At 41.2% G+C, this 21,519-nt stretch overlaps 1 protein-coding gene across 4 annotated transcripts in view; it reads left to right on the forward strand.

Moving 5' to 3' along the window:
* Positions 1–21,519, forward strand: part of myo1b (myosin IB) — an 83,916-nt gene that overhangs the window by 23,609 nt on the left and 38,788 nt on the right. For all 4 annotated transcript variants that reach the window (XM_063006566.1, XM_063006563.1, XM_063006564.1 and 1 more), the window contains 2 exons: positions 16,649–16,743; positions 21,308–21,412. In XM_063006566.1, the coding sequence (XP_062862636.1) occupies positions 16,649–16,743; positions 21,308–21,412 (200 nt within the window). The remainder of the gene's footprint in view (positions 1–16,648; positions 16,744–21,307; positions 21,413–21,519) is intronic.

Raw genomic sequence — 21,519 nt, forward strand, 5'->3', positions numbered from 1 at the left:
TCTTGCCTACAGTCAAGCATGGTGGTGGTAGCATCATGGTCTTGGGCTGCATGAGTGTTGCTGGCACTGGGGAGCTGCAGTTCATTGAGGGAAACATGAATTCCAACATGTACTGTGACATTCTGAAACAGAGCATGATCCCCTCCCTTCGAAAACTGGGCCTCATGGCAGTTTTCCAACAGGATAACGACCCCAAACACAACCTCCAAGATGACAACTGCCTTGCTGAGGAAGCTGAAGGTAAAGGTGATGGACTAAACACAATTGAGCACCTGTGGCGCATCCTCAAGTGGAAGGTGGAGGAGTTCAAGGTGTCTAACATCCACCAGCTCCGTGATGTCATCATGGAGGAGTGGAAGAGGATTCCAGTAGCAACCTGTGCAGCTCTGGTGAATTCCATGCCCAGGAGGGTTAAGGCAGTGCTGGATAATAATGGTGGTCACACAAAATATTGACACTTTGGGCACAATTTGGACATGTTCACTGTGGGGTGTACTCACTTATGTTGCCAGCCATTTAGACATTAATGGCTGTGTGTTGAGTTATTTTCAGAAGACAGTAAATCTACACTGCTATACAAGTTGTACACTGACTACTCTAAGTTATATCCAAGTTTCATGTCTATAGTGTTGTCCCATGAAAAGATATAATGAAATATTTGCAGAAATGTGAGGGGTGTACTCACTTTTGTGATACACTGTATATATATATATATATATATATATATATATATATATATATATATATATATATATATCATCAACTTCCTTGTTTAGATGTTTATTTAGATGTTTACAGTTAAACATTCAGAATGTAGAATTTAAGTTCATTACTAGCGCTGATTAAACATGCAAATGAAGAATAGAAATGCAGTCAGTATATTAAAGCTTATCATTTTGTAATACATTTATTCATAATACAGTTTTACATTAATACTGAAACATGATGCAAAATATCCACATCATTTTTGTAAATTACTTCACAAGTCTAATCCACCCAGATCCACAAGTGTGGAGTTTAACGTTCAGACAGACTCCATGCTGTTACTAAACAGCTTCCATTTTTTAAATTAATGTCGTAGTTTGATATATCATTGTTTATGATTCAAATAATACAGTAAACATTTCCCCTTATTTTCCTACTCTAGGTAAGGTAGACAGTAGTCCAAGAATATAAATCTGCTAAAACCTTGTTAGAAATCCTGTTTTTTTTAAATAAGATGCTGTACAATGTAAGTGCATCTTAAACCAGTATTAAAAAAGTTTTTGTGTTTGACTTAGAAATGTAGCGCTCTTTACTGTTGTACCCAGAAGTAACTCTTAATTCGTCGAGAAAGGCAACACTCTCTAGCACCAGTCCTAACTCAAATGAAGGGTCAGCATTCAGAAATGAATTTATATTCCATTTAACAGCATTAATCAAGCTAGAACTTCTTTATCTATTATCGGTTAACTGATTATTTTTAGGGATTAGGGCCCTACTAAATTCACAGGGAAATGTGCTTGATTTCACTAATTTTTTAAGAAAAGTGCCACATTTCACAGCAGTCATTAAATAACACTCATAAATTAAACAATAAAATAAATGGAAGCTACAATACACAGCACAGCCTAACTTAATGTTTAAATGTAAACCTAGAACATCCAGCGATGGCAACTTAGTTACCCGAGTCATGTTTTTAGCTGATTTACATTTTAACATCTTGGACATTTTGACAGACCGATTGCTGTAGGATTGCTAGGACCGCCTCATAGAGCAAATTAACCAGTAAACATAAGGCACTTGAACTCTATGTGAATGAAAAACGTTAAATCACTAAACACACACCTTAAAGTTTGACTTTCACAGCAAATTGTATATTACACTGAAACAGCTCATTTTACGGTTTGTGACACAATTTTCACGGCTGTGAATTATGTAGGGCCTTACTTATGATTAATTGACGATGCTGTTAACTACCGTTTAGGTGGAAAAAATATGACACTAGTTTTTAGAATGACTGACAATTGGTATTTTTCATACATTTTAAAAACTGTCCTAGTCCTGGAAACCAAACACCATCTAGCTGGAGTAGATCATTTTACACTGGCACATTGATTTTTGGATACTGATCTTTTGCTTTATACAAACACAATGGCATAACCAACCATTCTTATACATAATGCCATTATTAAAACAAACAACATTATATACAAACAATTCTATCATCTGTCTTCAAGGGTCTTGCCTCCTGCCATGGAGTCGTTGGAATACCTGTGTCCTGATAATTAATGTAGAAGAAATGTTGACGTTGAGATTGTTGACATTGAGATTGTCTGAATAAAACGTGCTCCCTGTTTTAAGTATCTTTAGAGCCTCTTGCATAATAACTAAACTGACACTGTCTGACAGACTCACTATGAACCTGAGCTTTGCTCTTAATGCTCCTATGCAATCATGAAGCTCTTTTCCCGTCCCACTGGGGCCTTGCAGCATCTTGAGACCCTGCACACACCTGCTACCCAACAAAGCCAGGCCTACTGAGAATAGAGTAAAACTGCAGCTGGCCTTCTGGCCTATTAGGACCAATTGTCTGATGACACAATTGTGCAAACTGGCCAGTATCTCTACATCCATGATGTTATTTTGTCCCTCAATTAGACCCTTTTAGTGCTCATAGTATTTTTTGTCAATAGACATCGAGAAGGTTTAAATATCATAATAAATCTGAATAAGAGAAAGATACATTTGCATGGCACTGTCTCTATTTAGGTACCTATTTATCTGGTAAATGCTTTACTGTGCTGGTTATGCTGTAATTGTAAGCTCTTTGCATGACATGCCTAGATTTGGCTTACTACAGACTGGCAGGTCTCAGGGGGAGTATTGTGTTACAGTTTTTGTAATGAGGTAATGGGACCTGGGTGCACTCTCATCCCTTCTATTTACTACACAGATTTTGAGAATCACTGGGGCGTTGTTGGGAACACACCCTGCTGCCAGATCAGCCAGGACCACAAAAAGGGAGTGTAAGAGGGGGTTGGGGATGTCAAGTTCTGAAACTCAAAGCTTGACATTATTCTTTTTTTGCATCTCTTGGGGGCTAACATTGTAGGCTTGAACATTGTAAACTATAGTTCCTTTATAGTTCCTTGCAAACTAGTACTCTTCAGCTTATTGTGTAAACAACCAGATGACTCTACTGGGATTATTAGAATTATGAGATGTGTTGGTGTTGCAGTGTTCATCTAGCATTAGATCTAAGTCAGGACCTAAAGATTTAGCACAACACTAACTGCCTCCAATCAGGAAATGTATCCCCTTTGAGCCATAGTGAGCTTAGCTGGCTGGCTGCACACAGTGGGCGTATATCCTTCTGTTTGAGGGAAATTTAGCCCCAAACACCTGGGTGTCTTTGTTGTGCCTTCTTTTCTCTGCATGTGTCCCACTTTTAGCCTTGACCATGAAAGAAAGTCCTCATTTAGCTGAAAATGCATGTGATTAATGTGCAGTTCACAGGCCACACAAGCTCACTGTATATAACTGCCAAATGAATAACCAATTTAGATTAGAAAGGGTATATTTGAATTGATCCATGAGCTTATTTTATAATATTAAGATCATTATTTGTGATTTTTCTTATTCATTCAATGCAGATTTGTTAGGGTTAGGGTCATAATGGTTCAAGTCAAATTTATTTGTATAGCGCTTTATACAATAGACATTGTCTCAAAGCAGCTCAACAAATTCCAGGACCAAAAACCTCTGATGAGCAAGCCAAGGGCAACAGTGGCGAGAAACAAAATTCCTTACATTTACAAGGAAGAAACCTTGAGAGGCACCAGACTCAACAGGGACCCTCATCCTCTTTAGATGATCTAGAGAATAAGTGGGTTCATTAGAATGTGATGAAATAGACTAATATGTATTATTAATATTATTTCTAACAAAGGTCAAATGAAAACATTAAAAATTGATCATCTTTCAGTTCAGTCTGTGGTATAATAAAGTCTGAAGAGTTTCTGGGCATTGTGAGTACAGTCACTGCTGATTTCCAGAGGCAGCCTAGAACCTACATCCTTCCGCCTCAGGTCGTTCAAGGGGTTTACGTGAGAGACGTCTGGGAGTAAATTGCTAATGTTTTTGCATAAGGTCTGGAGCGTATGCTAAAAACTTTGTGAACTTTGTGCAATAAATTAGTGCTACTTTTTCATCTATTAATCAATGGTTTGGGTGAAACCTTTCAGTGGAAGTAGGTTTTCTAATCAATGTTTAATTAAATGACTTTTTTGGTCCACAAAGTAGTTATGTGACACATTTTGCCAATCACAAAGCCTGGAAGTGATTTATTTTTTTTACTTTATTAGGATTTTAATGTCATGTTTTACACACATTGGTTACATTCATGACAGGAATGTTAATTACTGTTCACACAAGATTCATCTGGTCAAGTTTTAATGTGAAACACAGTCATGGACAATCTCCAATTCACCTCACTTGCATGTCTTTGGACTGTGGGAGGAAACCGGAGCTCCCGGAGGAAACCCATGCAGACACGGGGAGAACATGCAAACTACACACAGAAAGGATCCTAATCAAATCCAAGACCTTCGTGCTGTGAGGACAACAAGTGTGAAGACTTCAGATTGGACAGGACTCAAGTGAGGCTTTTACACAAGCCTTAAATCCACCTTGTTCTACAGTATATTTACAGTAAAGCAATGTCTGATAGAGACCAAGTCCTCGGGCTGTATTTCATTGGTGGTGATGTTTGCTGGCAATATTTCAACCTTCACTCATCTGATGGTGGAAAAAAATGATAAACCTCTCTCGATGCTTTAATAAATGTGTGTTTATGTACACAGCAAAATGGGATCTTTATTATTTTTCCAGTTATCTGGTCATTTACGTGGATATTGAAACATAAATGGCAAACGTAATCGCAGTGTAGGTCGTATTTGATTCAGGAAGGCTTTACAGCAGTCGGGAACAAGCTGCTCTTGTGGGCTGTACACATGCATTATAGTAATAATAGGCTTTTAGTACTAAAGCGTGGGCCACAAGGTTGAGAAGAACCTGACTTACTAGGTTTAAAGGTCTAGGATGAAATGAAAGAGCAGTACTGCAAGTCTCAATATAAAAAGAGAACATAAAAAGATTCACTTTTTCTAAGACACATTTTATATGCTAGTGAACTTTTGCCTTTGATGGTTAACCAGGGCAGTTGAAGCAATAAGGAAATACAGAGTTTTCCATCCCGTAGTTTGTTTACACAATTGGTGTCATTGTTTGCTTTCCCAGAATCTCTTGATGCAGCCGGGTTTTATAGCCTCGCTTCTCTTTTTAAATAGCCGATTATCTAGCCTCATAACCATTTCTGCTTCTATTCCATCTATTCCATTATAAATTCTCTCATATTATCACATAGAAAGCATTCCCAACAATGTTGGCATCTCCTGCATCACACTTACAGGTTTCATTTGCTAAAAACAAAGAAAAAGTCATAGCAGTTGAGGTTTCCTGGGAAACTGTTGAGTGGGTGTGTTATCAACACTCAGTTCTGTGAGCAGTTTAAACAGACAGAAGAGAGAGGTGATCTCTGGACCCTGTGCGTTGGCAGATAGTAATTCTGGCCAGCTCTGTAGTGGAGGAGGCACCACTATTTACTAAAATATGGCCACCCACCTCTCAGTGCTGCTGCAAAATAAATGCACTTTCAACAACTGCTGTCCCCGTAGCAACCGCTGACTGGCTTTCCCTTCAGCTAAACACGCATCTGGTCTCCATATGGGTTGCATGTTTCTCAGGAAGCATTTAGGGAAGGGCTAGCATGGAAAAGTGGGTTTTTTTCAGTCACTTGAGAAATTTAGCTTATGCTAGCTAGCTGTAGAAAATCTAAATAACCTCTCATTCCCATGTCATTGTGATGGCAGCATTAATTAATTATTAATAATTCATTAGTGATTGAGTATGGTAGGTAGATCAAGTCATAGTGACTGGATCAGTAAGTACAAGGTTTCTGTTTGCCTTGTTGGGACGTTTTTTAAAATGCAATAAAAACAAGAAGCTGTGAATTTTTTTTTTTTTTTTTTTTTTTTTTTTTTTAATTAAATTCATATTTAACTGACAACTGAAAGAATTCTAATGTTTTCACTCTTCAAATGTAATGTATTTCATATATGTTAATAAAAGTAAAATTTGATGCCTGCAACACACTGAGAGGCATGTTTACCACTGCGTGATATTCCACTAGCACACCAGCGCCGAGATTCTAAACTCCTCGGCGCGAAACTCGGCGTTGCCACCGGTTGGCTGGGGCACCATCTAGCGGGCATAATTGGCAGTGCCTGCAGCAGACACAGTCTTTAAACACTGTGTAAGGACCCTGATTAGCAGACAGAGAGGCGCCTGTGCAGAATGCATGGGTGAAAAAGGGTTCTGCTAAGGGCTGTGCGTGGGTCGGAGGAGGCGTGAGCAGCAATATACCCCCCAGCAGTGGAAGACAAATTAACTACACTAAAATGGGAGAAAATTCATGAATAAAATAGAAAGAAAAATCTCCTTTATTTTTAATTACACTTTTAATTAACTATTGCAGCTTTGGAATTATTGACCATTCTTGCTTAATACAAAACTTTGTTGCTCAACATTTTATGGTTCTCGTGGAGTGATTTTTCTCTTGATGATGCACCATATATTTTCAAAAGAAGACAAATCTGGACTGCAGGCAGGCCAGTCAAGCACAGACGCGCTCTTTGTCTACAAAGCCGCACTGTTGAAGCACATGTGGAATAACAAGGTTTTGTCTGACCAACATTCATCAACCTTAAGACAAATAACAAATCTTAGATTCTGGCTTGATGACAGTAGTGCACTAGGTAGGTCAATTGGGGGAAAACCATTATTATTACCAGCTAACTATTTAGTCTTGTCTCTTACTGATTATTTTCAAATGCAGTCCTGGTTGAAAAATTGTCAGGCACAAAACAACTGGTTCATTATTAAACTGTTTCTGAGCAAATTTGGTTAGTTTACCTACTTTTTAGCCATGTGTAGCTAGACGACACTATTATTGCTGCTATTGGGTGTGTCCTTGTCACTGTGCATGCTCCTGAGACACACATTTTTGCACACTTAATTTTACAAGCATTTGTGTTTTTATTAGTCACATTGTCTCCATAGCCCTTGTTTATTTTACATTTTCATGTATTAAATGGACTTTTACACATGCAGCATAAGGAATTGTTTTACTGACGCCCGTGTTGGGATTTATGATTGCGGGTTCACATGCTACAAGCTACAGTATTGTCTGTCTTGAACTTGACCTTAGTTTGTGTTTGTCTTTATTGCTTACATTCCTCTCCGTTCAGCTCGCTTGGTTTCCCAGGCTTTCGGCACTGACTTAACCTTTTAAATACTTCAGGATGGCATTGCCATTCAGACTGTTATAAGCGATAAATCAACCACTTCAGAAAGATTACACTTAATCAGCAGTGCAACCTGATTTTCTAGTTTACCTCCAGATCCCAGTGTGTTACAGTGGTTGTGACTGGTGTTTGTAATATATTTACTTTGGGCTATCAACTGAAAGGCTGAGAGTTTGAATCCCAGCTCTGCCATGCAGCCACTGTTTGGTCCTTGAGCAAGGCCCTTAACCCTCTCTGCTCCAGGGTAAATTGGCTGACCCTGCGCTTTGACCCCAGATTCCAAACAAGCTGGGAGATGCGAAGAAAGAATTTCATTGTACTGTACACGTGTATATGTATATATGACAAATAAAGATGTTCTACATTTCAGCCCAGCACATCCAGGAGTTTTTGTCATACTAAGTGCCCCTTAAATTGTGTTGGGTTTTTTTGCCTGGAAGCTACTGTGATTGCCCCTCTCCCAGCTTGGCGACCTTTTTCTTCTCCCCAACTTCCTGCCTGGGAAAGGGGGGGGCGGGGGTTGGATAAACATGTTTGGACGGGTATTTTGGCCTTTTTGTAGCCACTCAGCATGAGCTACAATGGCTTCAACTGTAGTCCGGCAAACAGCCTGCCACATTCCATACGCAGTGCATCCAGTAAAGGTTATATTTGGGTGCTGCCACCCTCAGAGACATGTCAAGTAATGTGTTACGCTGAGGGATCTCTTAGTGTCAAGTGTGTGTGTGTACAAACATGCAGCAGCAGCCTTGAAATACATCATAAGTACACAATTGCTCAGGTTTAGAACACAAACAAGCTCTGCAATGCTAATAAACTTATTAAAAATTTGTAAAGAAACATTTTTGAATACTAACCATTTTCCAATTTTATATTTTGGCTACTCTCTCTTTTTTTTTCTTTTTTTTATGCATTTTTTCTCCTTTTCTCTCGATTTTATTTAAAAAATTTTTAGCATGGCCAATTTGTACCCAATTGTGTTATGCTTCCTTTCTACTGGTGCTGACCCCCACCCCGATTGAGGAGAGCAAACCGACACACACCCCCTCCGACACTTGTGCATTAGTCGACTGCATCTTTTCACCTGCACAAGGCGAGTTCATATGCGGATCAGCTTTGTGTACGGAGAGCCGCACCCTGATCAACGTATTATCCCTCAACTCTGTGCAGACGCCATCAATCAGCCAGCAGAGTTTGTAATTATCACAGTTATGAGGTCCCTATCTGGCTTTTCCCTCCCTGTATGAACAACAAGCCAATCATTGTTCATATAGCTGCCCAGCCAGATGGCAGAGCTGAGTTTCAAACCGTCAAGTATGAAATGTCAGCGCTGGTGTGCTTGCGTGTTTTACTGCTGCGCCACCTGAGCGACCTACTCTCATTTTTTAGTGGTCGCTACAACAGATCATTCTGGTCTGTATACCTCATTTGGCACAGTTTCACACCAGATGCACTTCCTGACCCAACCCTTCTTGTTTTTATCCAGGCTTGAGACCTTCACCAAGAGCGCACTGACTAAGAGCACCTCCCAATTGCTTGGCTGTTCGGCCATCCCCACACCCCCAAACATAACCAATCATGGGTGCTCGGGTGGCACAGCGGTAAAACACACTAGCACAACATCTAGAACTCATGAGTTCGAATATCAGCTTTGCTACCAGCAGGCCGGGCACCTTTACGGACAATGACTGGCTTGTCCAATGTGTGTGATTGCTTGAGGTGATTCCACATAACTGCTGTCTGTCTGATTGGTGTGTGACTCTACGTGCGCAATACAGATCTCCATATGAACCCATATCATGCAGGTGAAAAGAAGTGGTCAGCTACTGCACACGTGTTGGAGAGGGCGTGTGTTAGTCACGGTTTTCCACGGTCAGGAGTGGAGGTCAGCAGCATTGCAGAAAGCTAATTGGATATGATCAGGTAATTGGATGTGACTAAACTGGGATGAAATTTGAAGGAAACACATTTAAAAAAAAGACATAGCCATATGTAGACACCCGACTGGCTGATAGCACTGCTAAGGTTTGAACCCCAGATTTCAGCGGTAGTGGGCTGGCATGTTTTATCACTGCACCACCCAAGCGCTCTTCAATATGTTCCTTACATCTCTTCCATGACCACAGACACTCATGTTTACAGACTGGTGCTTCACACCAGACAGAGTAGGCTGACCTGCCCACTTCATTGAGGAAACCACACCTTGGTGTTACTTTACTACAACTATTATTGCAAACAGCACCGTTATTTACCTCCCAACCAATCACTACTCACATCCACATCTTTCATCTGGATGCTGCGTGTGGTCAGGGATTGTTTACTCACACAGTAATGTCGAGTGTTTGATTGCGCAACTGATTCAGGGTTTGCTGACCAGCCCCTCATGACCAGATCACCCAGCCTGCATCTCAATTCCTCCTCCGGTCAGGAAAGCTGACTCAGAGCAGACTGGGGAAACTAAAGCGTGCTAAAAACAGCCTGGCTCTTACCCCCACTGTGCTCTTCCTTATTGTGTGTGTGAGTGATGGATGTAGAGATACGTTTGCCGGAGGTAGGGGCTTTCCTGAGACACAGCTCTCACATTGGCAATTGGGATACCCGCAAATATTCGTAGACACTAAATGTAAGCATGTCCTTCATAGGCATTGGTTTTCACAATGGTGAACCATCAGTGGGTAGCACTGTCGCCTCACAGCAAGAGGGTCCTGGGTTTGATTCCCAGGTGGAGCCGTCCGGGTCCTTTCTATGTGGAGATTGCATGTTCTCCCAGTGTCCATGTGGGTTTCCTCCAGGTCATCCAGTTTCCTCACACAATCCAAAGACATGCAGTCAGGTTAATTGGTGATACAAAATTGTTCATGACTGTGACTTTGGCATTAAAACTTGAACTGATGTGTCATAAATGATGGTTCACATGCTCTTCATAAATAAAAAGGCTTTTATACTTGGGTTAAAGGTTTGCAGGTGTATTTCTGTTTGTCAGGTTGTTTTCTATACTGGTTAGGGTCATGGTTGGTCCAGCTTCCCCAGAATCACTGGGCGAAACACGCCATACAGGACACCCATTCATCACGTCTCCTCGGCCATATCCTAACTCCCCTAAACCCGTTGACTTAACCCTAGGGTATATAAATCAGACCCATTAAACTCAGCCACTGTACACAGTTTGATTGGATTTGCTTCATGATTCAGTGGGAAACAGCTGAGGTGTTTACCACCACTAGACTGGATGCACCTGCGTATTTAATGCCTGTGTATTCTCAGCCCATTGTCTGCTCCAACCGAATTCGTGCTGCCCACGCCACCTGGGTCATGACAGCAGGAAAGCCTTCGTTTCCCCTGCAACTTGTTCAGCACAAGATACGGAAATCCTGCAATGTACGGTGGCCTGGGCTTTGTCTGGTTTTCTGTTCTTTTCAGTTTAAGTGTGGTCATTGTTTTAACCATATATTGTAACATGTATTCTGAATTACATGTAGTTGACCTTGTTGCATGTCGCTAACTCTAGGGCAGGACCTGCTGGTTGGTGGAGGCTTATTTTCTTCAGTCCCAGCCAGCAAAGACAAAGGCCACACAAACCAGTGTTGGCCAGTATCTACACTAAACAACCAAAAGTATTTGGACACTTGACCATGAGCTTGTTGGACATGCCATTTAAAAAAAGACAAATGGTATTTAAATAGAGTGACTTTTATGCCATCTTTTCAGCTATTACTTCCAAGAATGTTTCTTCCAATTCTTTGAATTATGTCTCTGGAAATGTTTGTAATTATAGAGTTGTTAATAATAAACATAACAACTATCATGCCATAAATGACACAACCGTGTGTAAAGTGGCATAAAACTCAAATAAATAGAATCTCAGCTCTGCCATCCGGCTGAGTTGGAACAACGATTGGCTGTTGTTCACACAGGGTGGGGAAAGCCGGACCAGGGTTTCTCATAACTGATGCAGATACGACCTCTGCTGGCTGACTGATGGTGCCTGCACAAAGTCGAGGAATAATGCGTTGACCAGGGTGTGACTCTCCGTACACAAAGCTGATCCGCATATGAACTTGCCTCGTGCAGGTGAAAAGATGTAGTTGGTACTGCACGTGTCGGAGGGGGCGTGTGCCGGCTGCGGCGCTCCTCAGTCAGCAGTGGAGGGTAGTATCGGTAGAGGGGAAGTGTAATGCAATCAGAGTAATTTTATATGACTAGATTAGGGAGAAAATTGGAGTTTTTGGAGCAATTTTTGTAGCTGAAATTTAGATGGGGTGTCCCAATACTTTTGTATATACATGTAGTGTATATTAGATCTACAGCCCCCTGGAACCCTTCCACACATGACGTTCTCCTCCAAAAATAGGAGGCAAATGTAGAAGAGATGTGGTGCAGCCTCCCCTTTAAAAATTACTTATTTAAATAGACATTTTCAAATGTGTATCATTTTATTAAAGCACTTTGATCCTCCTCCCATCTGCCTCCTTACTTTCTGTCTTAGGGTTACGAAGGGCAAAAATACACTTTTTTTAAATGTATCCCATGTGGCTTTTGGGCTCAACCCTGCCACAAGGAAGCTGAAATTACAGGTCAGTTTCATGTATGATGGTTCTGGTGGGTGTGCCAGGCACCTCCTCATATCCTTTGCTCAGAAAACTACTTTAGGCATTGGTCAGAGGATGAGGCCTCAGGCCTCGGTCTCACTGCCTGCCTGCTTTGATGGTCCCATATTTGCTTGTATGACTGACTTAGCTACGTATCAATGAAAAGAAATCCCCAAATTTCCAGCGTGTGCAGTGCATCCCCTTCCCTTTGTATTCTTGTACTCTTGTACAGGTGACCAGATTCCTCACTGAAACCCTCTCATTAACCTTGCTGCCATTCGCAGACTCTTTTCTTATGCAAATTCAATCCTTTCATATTCATGAGACGCCTGTCATCGCTAATGAGATCCTCAGAAGTCTTGCTGAGAGAACCTGATACTCAGTGCTGCTTATGGGGCAAATTTCCAACTACAGAAAACCCCTACTCACCCCTCCTGACCTGGTTTTCAATGTATGGTTGGGGTAATTGCGATTATATACACTGATCAGCCATAACATTAAAACCACCTCCTTGTTTCTACACTTTGGAAGCACTTTGTAGTTCTACAATTATTGACTGTAGTCCATCTGTTTCTCTACATATCTTTTTAACCTGCTTTCACCCTGTTCTTTAATGGTCAGGACCACTACAGAGTAGGTATTATTTAGGTGGTGGATGATTCTCAGCACTGCAGTGACACTGACATGGTGGTGGTGTGTTAGTGTGTGTTGTGCTGGTATGAGTAGATCAGACACATCAATGCTGCTGGAGTTTTTAAATACCGTGTCCACTCACTGTCCACTCTATTAGACACTCCTACCTAGTTGGTTCACCTTGTAGATGTGCAATTGTAGTCGATCACACATCTATTGCTGCTGTTTGAGTTGGTCATCTTCTAGACCTTCATCAGTGGTCACAGGTTGGTATATTTTTGGTTGGTGGACTATTCTCAGTCCAGCAGTGAGGTGTTTAAAAACTCCAGCAGCGCTGCTGTGTGTTATCCACTCATAACAGCACAACACACACTAGTACACCACCACCATGTCAGTGTCACTGCAGTGCTGAGAATGATACACCACCCAAATAATACCTGCTCTGTAGTGGTCCTAGAAAGTCCTGACCATTGAAGAACAGCATGAAAGGGGGCTAACAAAGCATGCAGAGAAATAGATGGACTACAGTCAGTAATTGTAGAACTACAAAGTGCTTCTATATGGTCAGTGGAGCTGATAAAATGGACAATGTGTGTCGAAACAAGAAGATGGTTTTAATGTTATGGCTGATCGGTGTGTATATATGGGCTTTCCTATATTTTTAATCACTCATGTTAATCATAAACGCTGCACACAAATACAAACCACAGACGTGTTGTCTAGACCCTGCACATTTCTATCATGATGTAATGTTTTAAACCCCCCCCCCCCCCCCCCACACACACGTACATACACACACTTTTTTTCTCTCATACTTTGCATGTCTTTCCATATATCCCAGGCCTTATAGTTCTAATGAAACCAGTTTAGGTTTCCTTTAGTGAAACACAAAGGCATGTCTGTTCCTCTGGTGCTGTTAACTTGGTTCACTGAGAGACTCCAATTACATAAGCAAATGTGCTGCTTTAGTTTACCCTGTAGTCCATCTATTTCTCTAAATACCTTTTTAGCCTGCTTTCACCCTGTTCTTCAATGGTCAGGACCACCACAGAGCAGGTATTATTTAGGTGGTGGATCATTCTCAGCACTGCAGTGACAATGACATGGCACAGCAGTGCTGCTAGAGTTTTTAAATACCGTGTTCACTCACCGTCCACTCAGACACTCCTACCTAGTTGGTCCACCTTGTAGATGTAAACTCAGAGACGATCGCTCATCTATTTCGTTTGAGTTGGTCATCTTCTAGACCTTCATCAGTGGTCACAGGAAGTTGCCTACGGGGTGCCGTTGGCTGGATATTTTTGGTTGGTGGACTATTCTCAGTCCAGCAGTGACAGTGAGGTGTTTAAAAACTCCAGCAGCGCTGCTGTGTCTTATCCACTCATACCAGCACAACACACACTAACACACCACCACCATGTCAGTGTCACTGCAGTGCTGAGAATGATCCACCACCCAAATAATACCTGCTCTGTGGTGGTCCTGTGGGGGTCCTGACCATTGAAGAACAGCATGAAAGGGGGCTAACAAAGCATGCAGAGAAACAGATGGACTACAGTCAGTAATTGTAGAACTACAAAGTGCTTCTATTTGCACTACATGCACACATGTTGGAGGGGGCGTCTTTTAGTCATGGCTCTCCTCAGTCAGAGTGGAGGTCAACATCAGTAGAGAAGAACGTAATGCAAATTTGATACGACTAGATTGGGATGGAAATTGGGGGGGGGGGGGGGAACACTTATTGACTGAATGTAATAAATACAAAACAATAAATACCAACAAACTCTAGCAATACCAAAGACTATGACAAAAAATTTTAACCAAGCCAAAATGAAAACAATCCTTAATTTCCGCTGTCTTAATTTCATGCCACACATCAACAAGCTTGCCACTGTTGGGCCCTTGAGCAAGACCCTTAACCCTTAATTGCTTGCAATGTATGCTGTCTCAATTGTACGTCGCTTTGGATAAAGGCGTCTGCCAAATGCTCGAATTGTAAATGTAATTGTCTGAAATTCTAAACTGAGATGCATAGCTAATGACGTCTAACGATTACAGCCACAAAGATTAATGATGGGGTTTCTGCGTGTTTCTTTTTACCCGCTTTATTATGTCGTTTGAACGTTACTCTTACTGGCAGAATCTCGCCCTGCACACACGCACCTCGAAATTCCCTGTAGACTCCAGACTTAAGCGTTTCTGACGATTGAAGGGGTGCTTTAAATGTTTTACAGAAGGGGAAACTACATGCAACATTTCCCTCACAATCAGAGCTATTATTAGTGGTGGTTCTGGAACATTCCTGGGTAATGATTAAAGAAAAGTACAGACGTAGGGAAAACCGGGAGAGCTAAGCGAGCTAGCTGCCTGGCGGGCTAGATTAAAAGGTTGTGGCTTGATGAGGGCTAAATAAAACTGGATGGTCAGACTATCTGTACCTTGTACTCTGATTATAAGGGCGCAGATTAGCATAACCCGAGTGCTGTCTGCTCTTTCTCTGGACTGTTTGTACAGTGACAGACCAACAAAATTAATCACAATCATCTCATAGTTGCAGACGTCTGAGCGTATAGGGCCATACGACCCACTTTGCTAATGTGAACATGTGCTGGAATTTATATTCAATACGCCCTTGTGAATGTAAATGTGCTCTACATGAGGAAAACATTATTTTGTCAATAATCTGGTCGATGGCTGTGCAAGCACTGAAGTAATCTGATAACGGTGAAGCTTAAGCTGCGTTTACGTAAGTCGGTCTTTAAAATTATGTTTTTAAAGGGTGCTCGGGTGGCGCTGCGGTAAAACACGCCACCCACTGCTGACAGCTGAGAGAAAACCTACAGCAAAGCTAAATGCAACCTCTCTTGATGTCAAACCTTGGTCGACCGCCACACAGATCCACCTTCTATCCAGGAGCGTAATGTTCTGGTGTTTCACTGACGTGGTCTGCGCAAGCACTTTTTTACTACCTAAGCATGCATTTCCTCTCCACTGTTCTTGTGGATCGGTAAAGAAGATGCAGAAAATGCAAGCCTTAGCAGTCTATCCTCCATCAGCCATCAGTCTTCAGCTGTAACTCCTAGGCTGTATGATAAAATGATGTTGATATAATTAAACCAGAGCTCAGCAATGACTACATCTGTTGTATATCTGTTTAAAACAAATACACTGTGCTAATACCAATTATATTACCAATATCTAGCAGTTATGGCGCATTCACAGGAGAAGTGGCAAAACCAAGAGCCTCAGCGGAAATCGATGCTTTGCTGAGCGATTGGCTTATTTTCCTCACTGTTTCACTTTTAAACTTGTGTTATAGCTCTGGGTGCTGAGAAACTGTGAGAATCAGCTTTTCCCAGAGATTCTAAAACGCTTAGCAATTAAAAAGCTTTTAGTGGTTTAATGTATTAAAAGAATGACACAGTGACACTAAACTTCTCTTAATTATTACTGGTCATAAGTTCTCTCCACTAATTAAATTCCTTACATTTACATTTTTAGCATACGCCTTTTTCCAAAGCAACTTGCAATTGAGACTGCATACATTGCAAGCGATTGAGGGTTAAGGGCCTTGCTTAAGGGCCCAACAGTGGCGACCTGGCAGATGTGGGTCTTGAACCAGTGACCGTCTAGTTATTAGTATGGTACCTTAACTGCTGAGCTACCACTGCCCGTTAAGCTTTATTCATACTGCCTGAGTCACGTTTATTGCATCATGTCAAACATTTCGTCTCATTGGAGGCACTTTAAAAAGGTCAGCAGCAAACTGGGTCAAAGTTTAATCCAGTGAACTTTGTGCACCGCGACAAGCCCAAAACTCCATAGGAAACAACGGTTCAGCCAGAGCAAAAACGGTTTTGCCGCTTCTCATGTGAATTCACGCTTACACTGAAGCTTAAAGTACATCATCACTCTCAAGTTCTGGATTATCAACCAGGAGTGCATGCTTTGTATTTCTGTTCAACCACTATCTAAACTGGTTTGAAGTCTAAATGTCTTCTGTCTTGGTTTCTTTTCTAGATATGCCCTGGCAGATGAGGCATACCGGTCTCTTCGGGATCAAGATAAAGACCAGTGCATCCTGATTACAGGAGAAAGTGGTGCAGGAAAGACTGGTGAGACATGTGATTTACTTTGATCCACAAGTTGTTAGGATGATATACTAGAAGCTGGGGTCATAGCACAGGGTCAGTCATTGTATGGCGCCCCTGGAGCAGGAGGTTTAAAAGCCTTGCTCAAGGGCCCAACAGTGGCTGCATAGCATGGCCTGGATTCGAACTGACAATCTACTGACTGATAGCACAAAGCTCTACCCACTAAGCTACCACTGTCCCTATTATAATAGGACAAGCTAGTCCACTGACACAGAGATCCAGGGGTTTGAATCTCAACATGTTATCATTGGGGCCATTGGGCATCTACACATACATGATCTGCAATGTCTAGGGAGTATTGGGATTGGGGGTATTGGGATTGGATGGAAAAACTTTTTCTCAGCCCTGATAAAATAAGTAGGGTATAAATTGTGCCAATTAAGGTGTGTGGACCAGAATTATCCACTGTGGCGACCTTTACAAAATATACACACTCACTGGAGCCTATCCAAGCTTTTCAATGGGCGCAAGGCACGCAGTAACACCCTGGACGGGCGCCAGTCCATCGCAGGGCAGACACACACACACATTCACCTATAGGGCAATTCAGTGTCTCCAATTAACCTGACTGCATGTTTTCACCGTGCCGCCCTAAAAAATATACAGAGTAACTGAAAGAAAAAAGTATATATATATATATATATATGTGTGTGTGTGATCAAATGTTTTATGTGCACTGCTGTGTATTAGATATGATGGTGTAACATTTATAAATAAATACATAAAAGGCACCAGATTTGGTCTCAAACTCAGAGTTCTACATGCCTGTCCTGCATTTATGCCTTACCATAGAGGATATAAACTCATGGGTGGGACTGACTCATCCACAAATCATTCCCAAAACTGTTTCCTTTTTTACTTCACAGTTTCCATGTTGGCGGGAACGTAGAGCTGACAAAGTGTCACACGCATGTTTGTACTGCCAAACTCACTTAACAGCTCTACTAATACAGACTGGATGTAAAAACACTCACAGTTAAATTGTGGATTGTTAAAGTATTGCCTTTAAAATTTGTCTCGATACACTGGAATTTGTTTTCAGTTTTTTCTTAGCCCAAGAACTCCTTATTTATGAGGGTTTGATAATAATGAATAGTAATTGTTTTGTTTCCCACAATTTGTGATCTGTAACCCCTAGATGAAGTGTGGATCCAAACAGAAAGATCAAATTCTGCATCCATATTGTCTTCATATTTGCCCTTTGTCTGACATTAACACATGGAGAACATCTCATGCTCCTCTTAAAACCAAACCAGAGCTGATACGCTTCTGTTTATAGAGCTAAGCGAAGATAGCCAGGCCGAAATACAGATTCGGTTTGCTCTTCTTCAGATGTAGCATGTGTTTTGGATTGCACTGCGATGATCTCAGCTGCCATGTGACGTAGCAATCTGCCAGGTTTGAAATGTGGACGAGGTTAAACCGAGGGCTTCCGTCAGTGTAAACACGCTTCACTTTAGCCCATCGCTGTAGTGCTGGCTCAGCTATCTACTCGGGCTTGTTGGAGAGCTGCGCGGCATGATGTCAGTGTACACACTCGACGACATTGACACTGCTGTTTTTTTAAACCGCATGGACTTCTAAATAGCTTCCAAATCAGCCATAAACTCTAATTCCTTCTTTATTATTTTTATAGTATTAATAGTACTGAATACCTTTCATTTATAGGCATTTGGTTTTCTTATGGATTCATGAGCACACAGGTCCCTTCTGTTTTCTGCTTTACAGGGTAACAAGTACAGTGGTACTTTGAAACTCAACATCAATTGGTTCTGGGACTGGTGTTGAGTTTCAAAGTATTTTTTCTCATAAGGATGTTTGGGAAACCTGATAATGCATTCCATGGTCCCATGGAACTGCATATACTGTACAGTATTTTAGGCTTATGTAAAATAATGTGTTTTTTTTTTTTAACACTTATACACTGAAAATAACACAAATATAATATAAAAACACTGAAATAAAAAGCTGATTCTTACAATTTCTCAGAACCCCGAGCTGTAACACAAGTTTAAAAGTTAAACAGTGAGGAAAATCCAGCTAAACACAGATACATTTGGATGCTTTCAGAGTGAATCTGATGGTTATTCCACACAAATGCAGATTCGCCTCATATGCAAACTTTGATGACGTATTACCGGATTGCTTAAGCCGAGCGCTGAACAAAGCGACTGTTCATTGTTAATTAGAAATTAAATAAATACATTTTTAAAAAACAAACTGAACACGTTGAGTTTAGGGTTACAAATTTCTCAACGAAGGGCGTTGAGTTTCAAAGATTTTGAGTTTAGGGGACGTTGAGTTACAAGGTACCACTGTACATTTAACATTTTATTTGCTTTTTTTCTATCTATTGCAGCTTAACCAAAGTTCACTCCACTTTTCCATCATCAGTAATCCTTAATCCTATGCTGATTTAAATATCGGTATCTCTGTGCCAAGCAGTTTGTGGTTTCGATGTAAAATCCAGTTACTCTAGCAATCAAGGAAATTGTGAGAAAAGAAACTTGTGTTGGTCAGGGGTTCTTAAGCTGTGGGGTGCGACCCCTTACTAAATCACCAAAAATGGGAAGGGTTGCAAGATGATTTTCTGTCTGAATGTGTTTAACAGTTTTTAATAATGTATTAACATTTTAATGTATTACTTTTAAAACTACTCAGCAAGCTAGAGATGCAGCATTACTAGTGTTTCCTTACCATTCCTCCAAAGTGAATAAATGGACTGGATGCTCTGTCTAACTCATTTTAACCACTTTGTTAAAAAAGAGGACGGATTTACAAGTGGGTCTGTTTTTACCCAAGCATCCCCTGGTGTGGACCTGCATAAAACCCATTAGAATAAGAAACAACCTTCCACAAAGCAGCAACACAGTCAAAAAGAATGTACAGTGGGACCTCGATTTAACAGACTTCCATTTAACGGATTTCGGATTTAACAGACAAAATCTGGAAAACTGAATGTCTACATGGGTTTCCTCCGGGAGCTCCGGTTTCCTCCCACAGTCCAAAGACATGCAGTGAGGTGAATTGAAGATGCAAAATTGTCCATGACTGTGTTTGACTTGTGTTTAAACTTGTGAACTGATGAACCTTGTGTAGGGAGTGACTACTGTTTCTGTCATGGATGTAACCAAGGTGTGTAAAGCATGTCATTAAAATCCTAATAATAATTAAATAAATACTGTTTATCATATGTGCACGTTCAGCACTTTTGTGGGCCCCTGGATAAAACTTCGCTGTTTCAGACAATTGCATTTTACGAACCAGTGCTTCCCCTTTTAGACCGGTAAATCAAGGTTCCACTGCATAAGATATAGGGTGTGTTCAAAAAAACCTAGTGAGCTGCCCTGCTGTCTTAATGCCTACACAGGCAGCTGCCTAAGTAGAGAGAATTCTAATAAGTCATTGACTTATAAGTCAGATTATTGGACCGTGCTACTTGGACAGCAATTCCATCAGTTTTCGCTAACTAAGCTAACACAGTTAGCCTCATGCCATTCAAACCAATGGGATGGGGTGGCACAACGTGCTAGCATGTCAACTATCTCTGTGTGCCGAAAATGGTTACATTTGCTGACAAGCCCGAATTTGCAAATAAAAACACTTGTGCAAGTTTATACAAATTAAAGATCAATAATAATTTATTTACGTTTGAAAATAACTCGTTTCTCCGCACCGTCCGCCATATTTTTTATTTTTCTATGAGAAAAGTTGTGCCACACTGAATGCTGGGATTGCCTTCACCGTTAAGGCAGCATTGGATGCTCACTCATTCTTGAGTCAAAATAGTGTTGAAATTTTAAGATACCTTACTAGTGAGCATATTAAGGCATCTAGGATTTTGAACAGCCTTCTTCTCGGGAGCACGCATAGGATGACGTAAAATGCTGTCTATGTAGAGAGTGCGCTAGGTTTTCGAACACACCCATAGCTTCATGTACCAGGTCAGAAATGAAATTGTGCAGCCATGGCGTGTGCCTTGCTGTGATAATCTAGCAAATTAGATTTAAAAAACCAGTTAAAATGAAGAGCCGTTTGGAACAAGACGTCCCGTTCTAGTAAACTTGTACAGACCTTTCAACGAAAGGAAACTAAACTTCCTGCTCAAAAAATGCAAAAGTGTGTGGGTGCACTCGTTTTCTTCCTCTCCTTCCTTTTTCCCTTCAGTCTCTACACAGATTGGCTGTTTTGATGTGTTTATTATATTTTATGTTTTTCATTGCACATGTTATTAATTTGCTGCGTATTAGCTTCTGCTTTGCGTTCTATGGCATGGTTAATGCTTGAGGAAGGTTAGCCATGACAGTATGCTGTCAAATCAGTCTTTTTGGGGGGAAAAAAGGGTGGGGAGGGAAGGGTTGATAGACAAGTTTTTAAAGCCACTGATGGAGGTGATGGAGATCACAGGGTGGGATGGGAACGCTGCACTAAAAGAATAATGTAAGGGGGATTTTGGGGTGCGGCCTTGCCTCGTTTGGTGGAGTGCGACCCCTGACCTGTCTGTACTGTGGACTGTTTATTTCAGAGGCCAGCAAGCTGGTGATGTCATATGTGGCTGCTGTGTGTGGGAAGGGCCAGGAGGTGAACAAAGTGAAGGAGCAGCTGTTGCAGTCAAATCCAGTGCTAGAGGGTAAGTGTTAAGGTCTTTCTGCCTCCACCCTTGTCTGCAAAAAGCCCCCTTTTCTTTAAATTATGGCTTTGGCGCATTCCCAACTATAAACGATTCAAACATTAACA

The sequence above is a fragment of the Trichomycterus rosablanca genome, chromosome 12, assembly GCF_030014385.1.
Source record: "Trichomycterus rosablanca isolate fTriRos1 chromosome 12, fTriRos1.hap1, whole genome shotgun sequence".
Taxonomy (NCBI): Eukaryota; Metazoa; Chordata; class Actinopteri; order Siluriformes; family Trichomycteridae; genus Trichomycterus; species Trichomycterus rosablanca.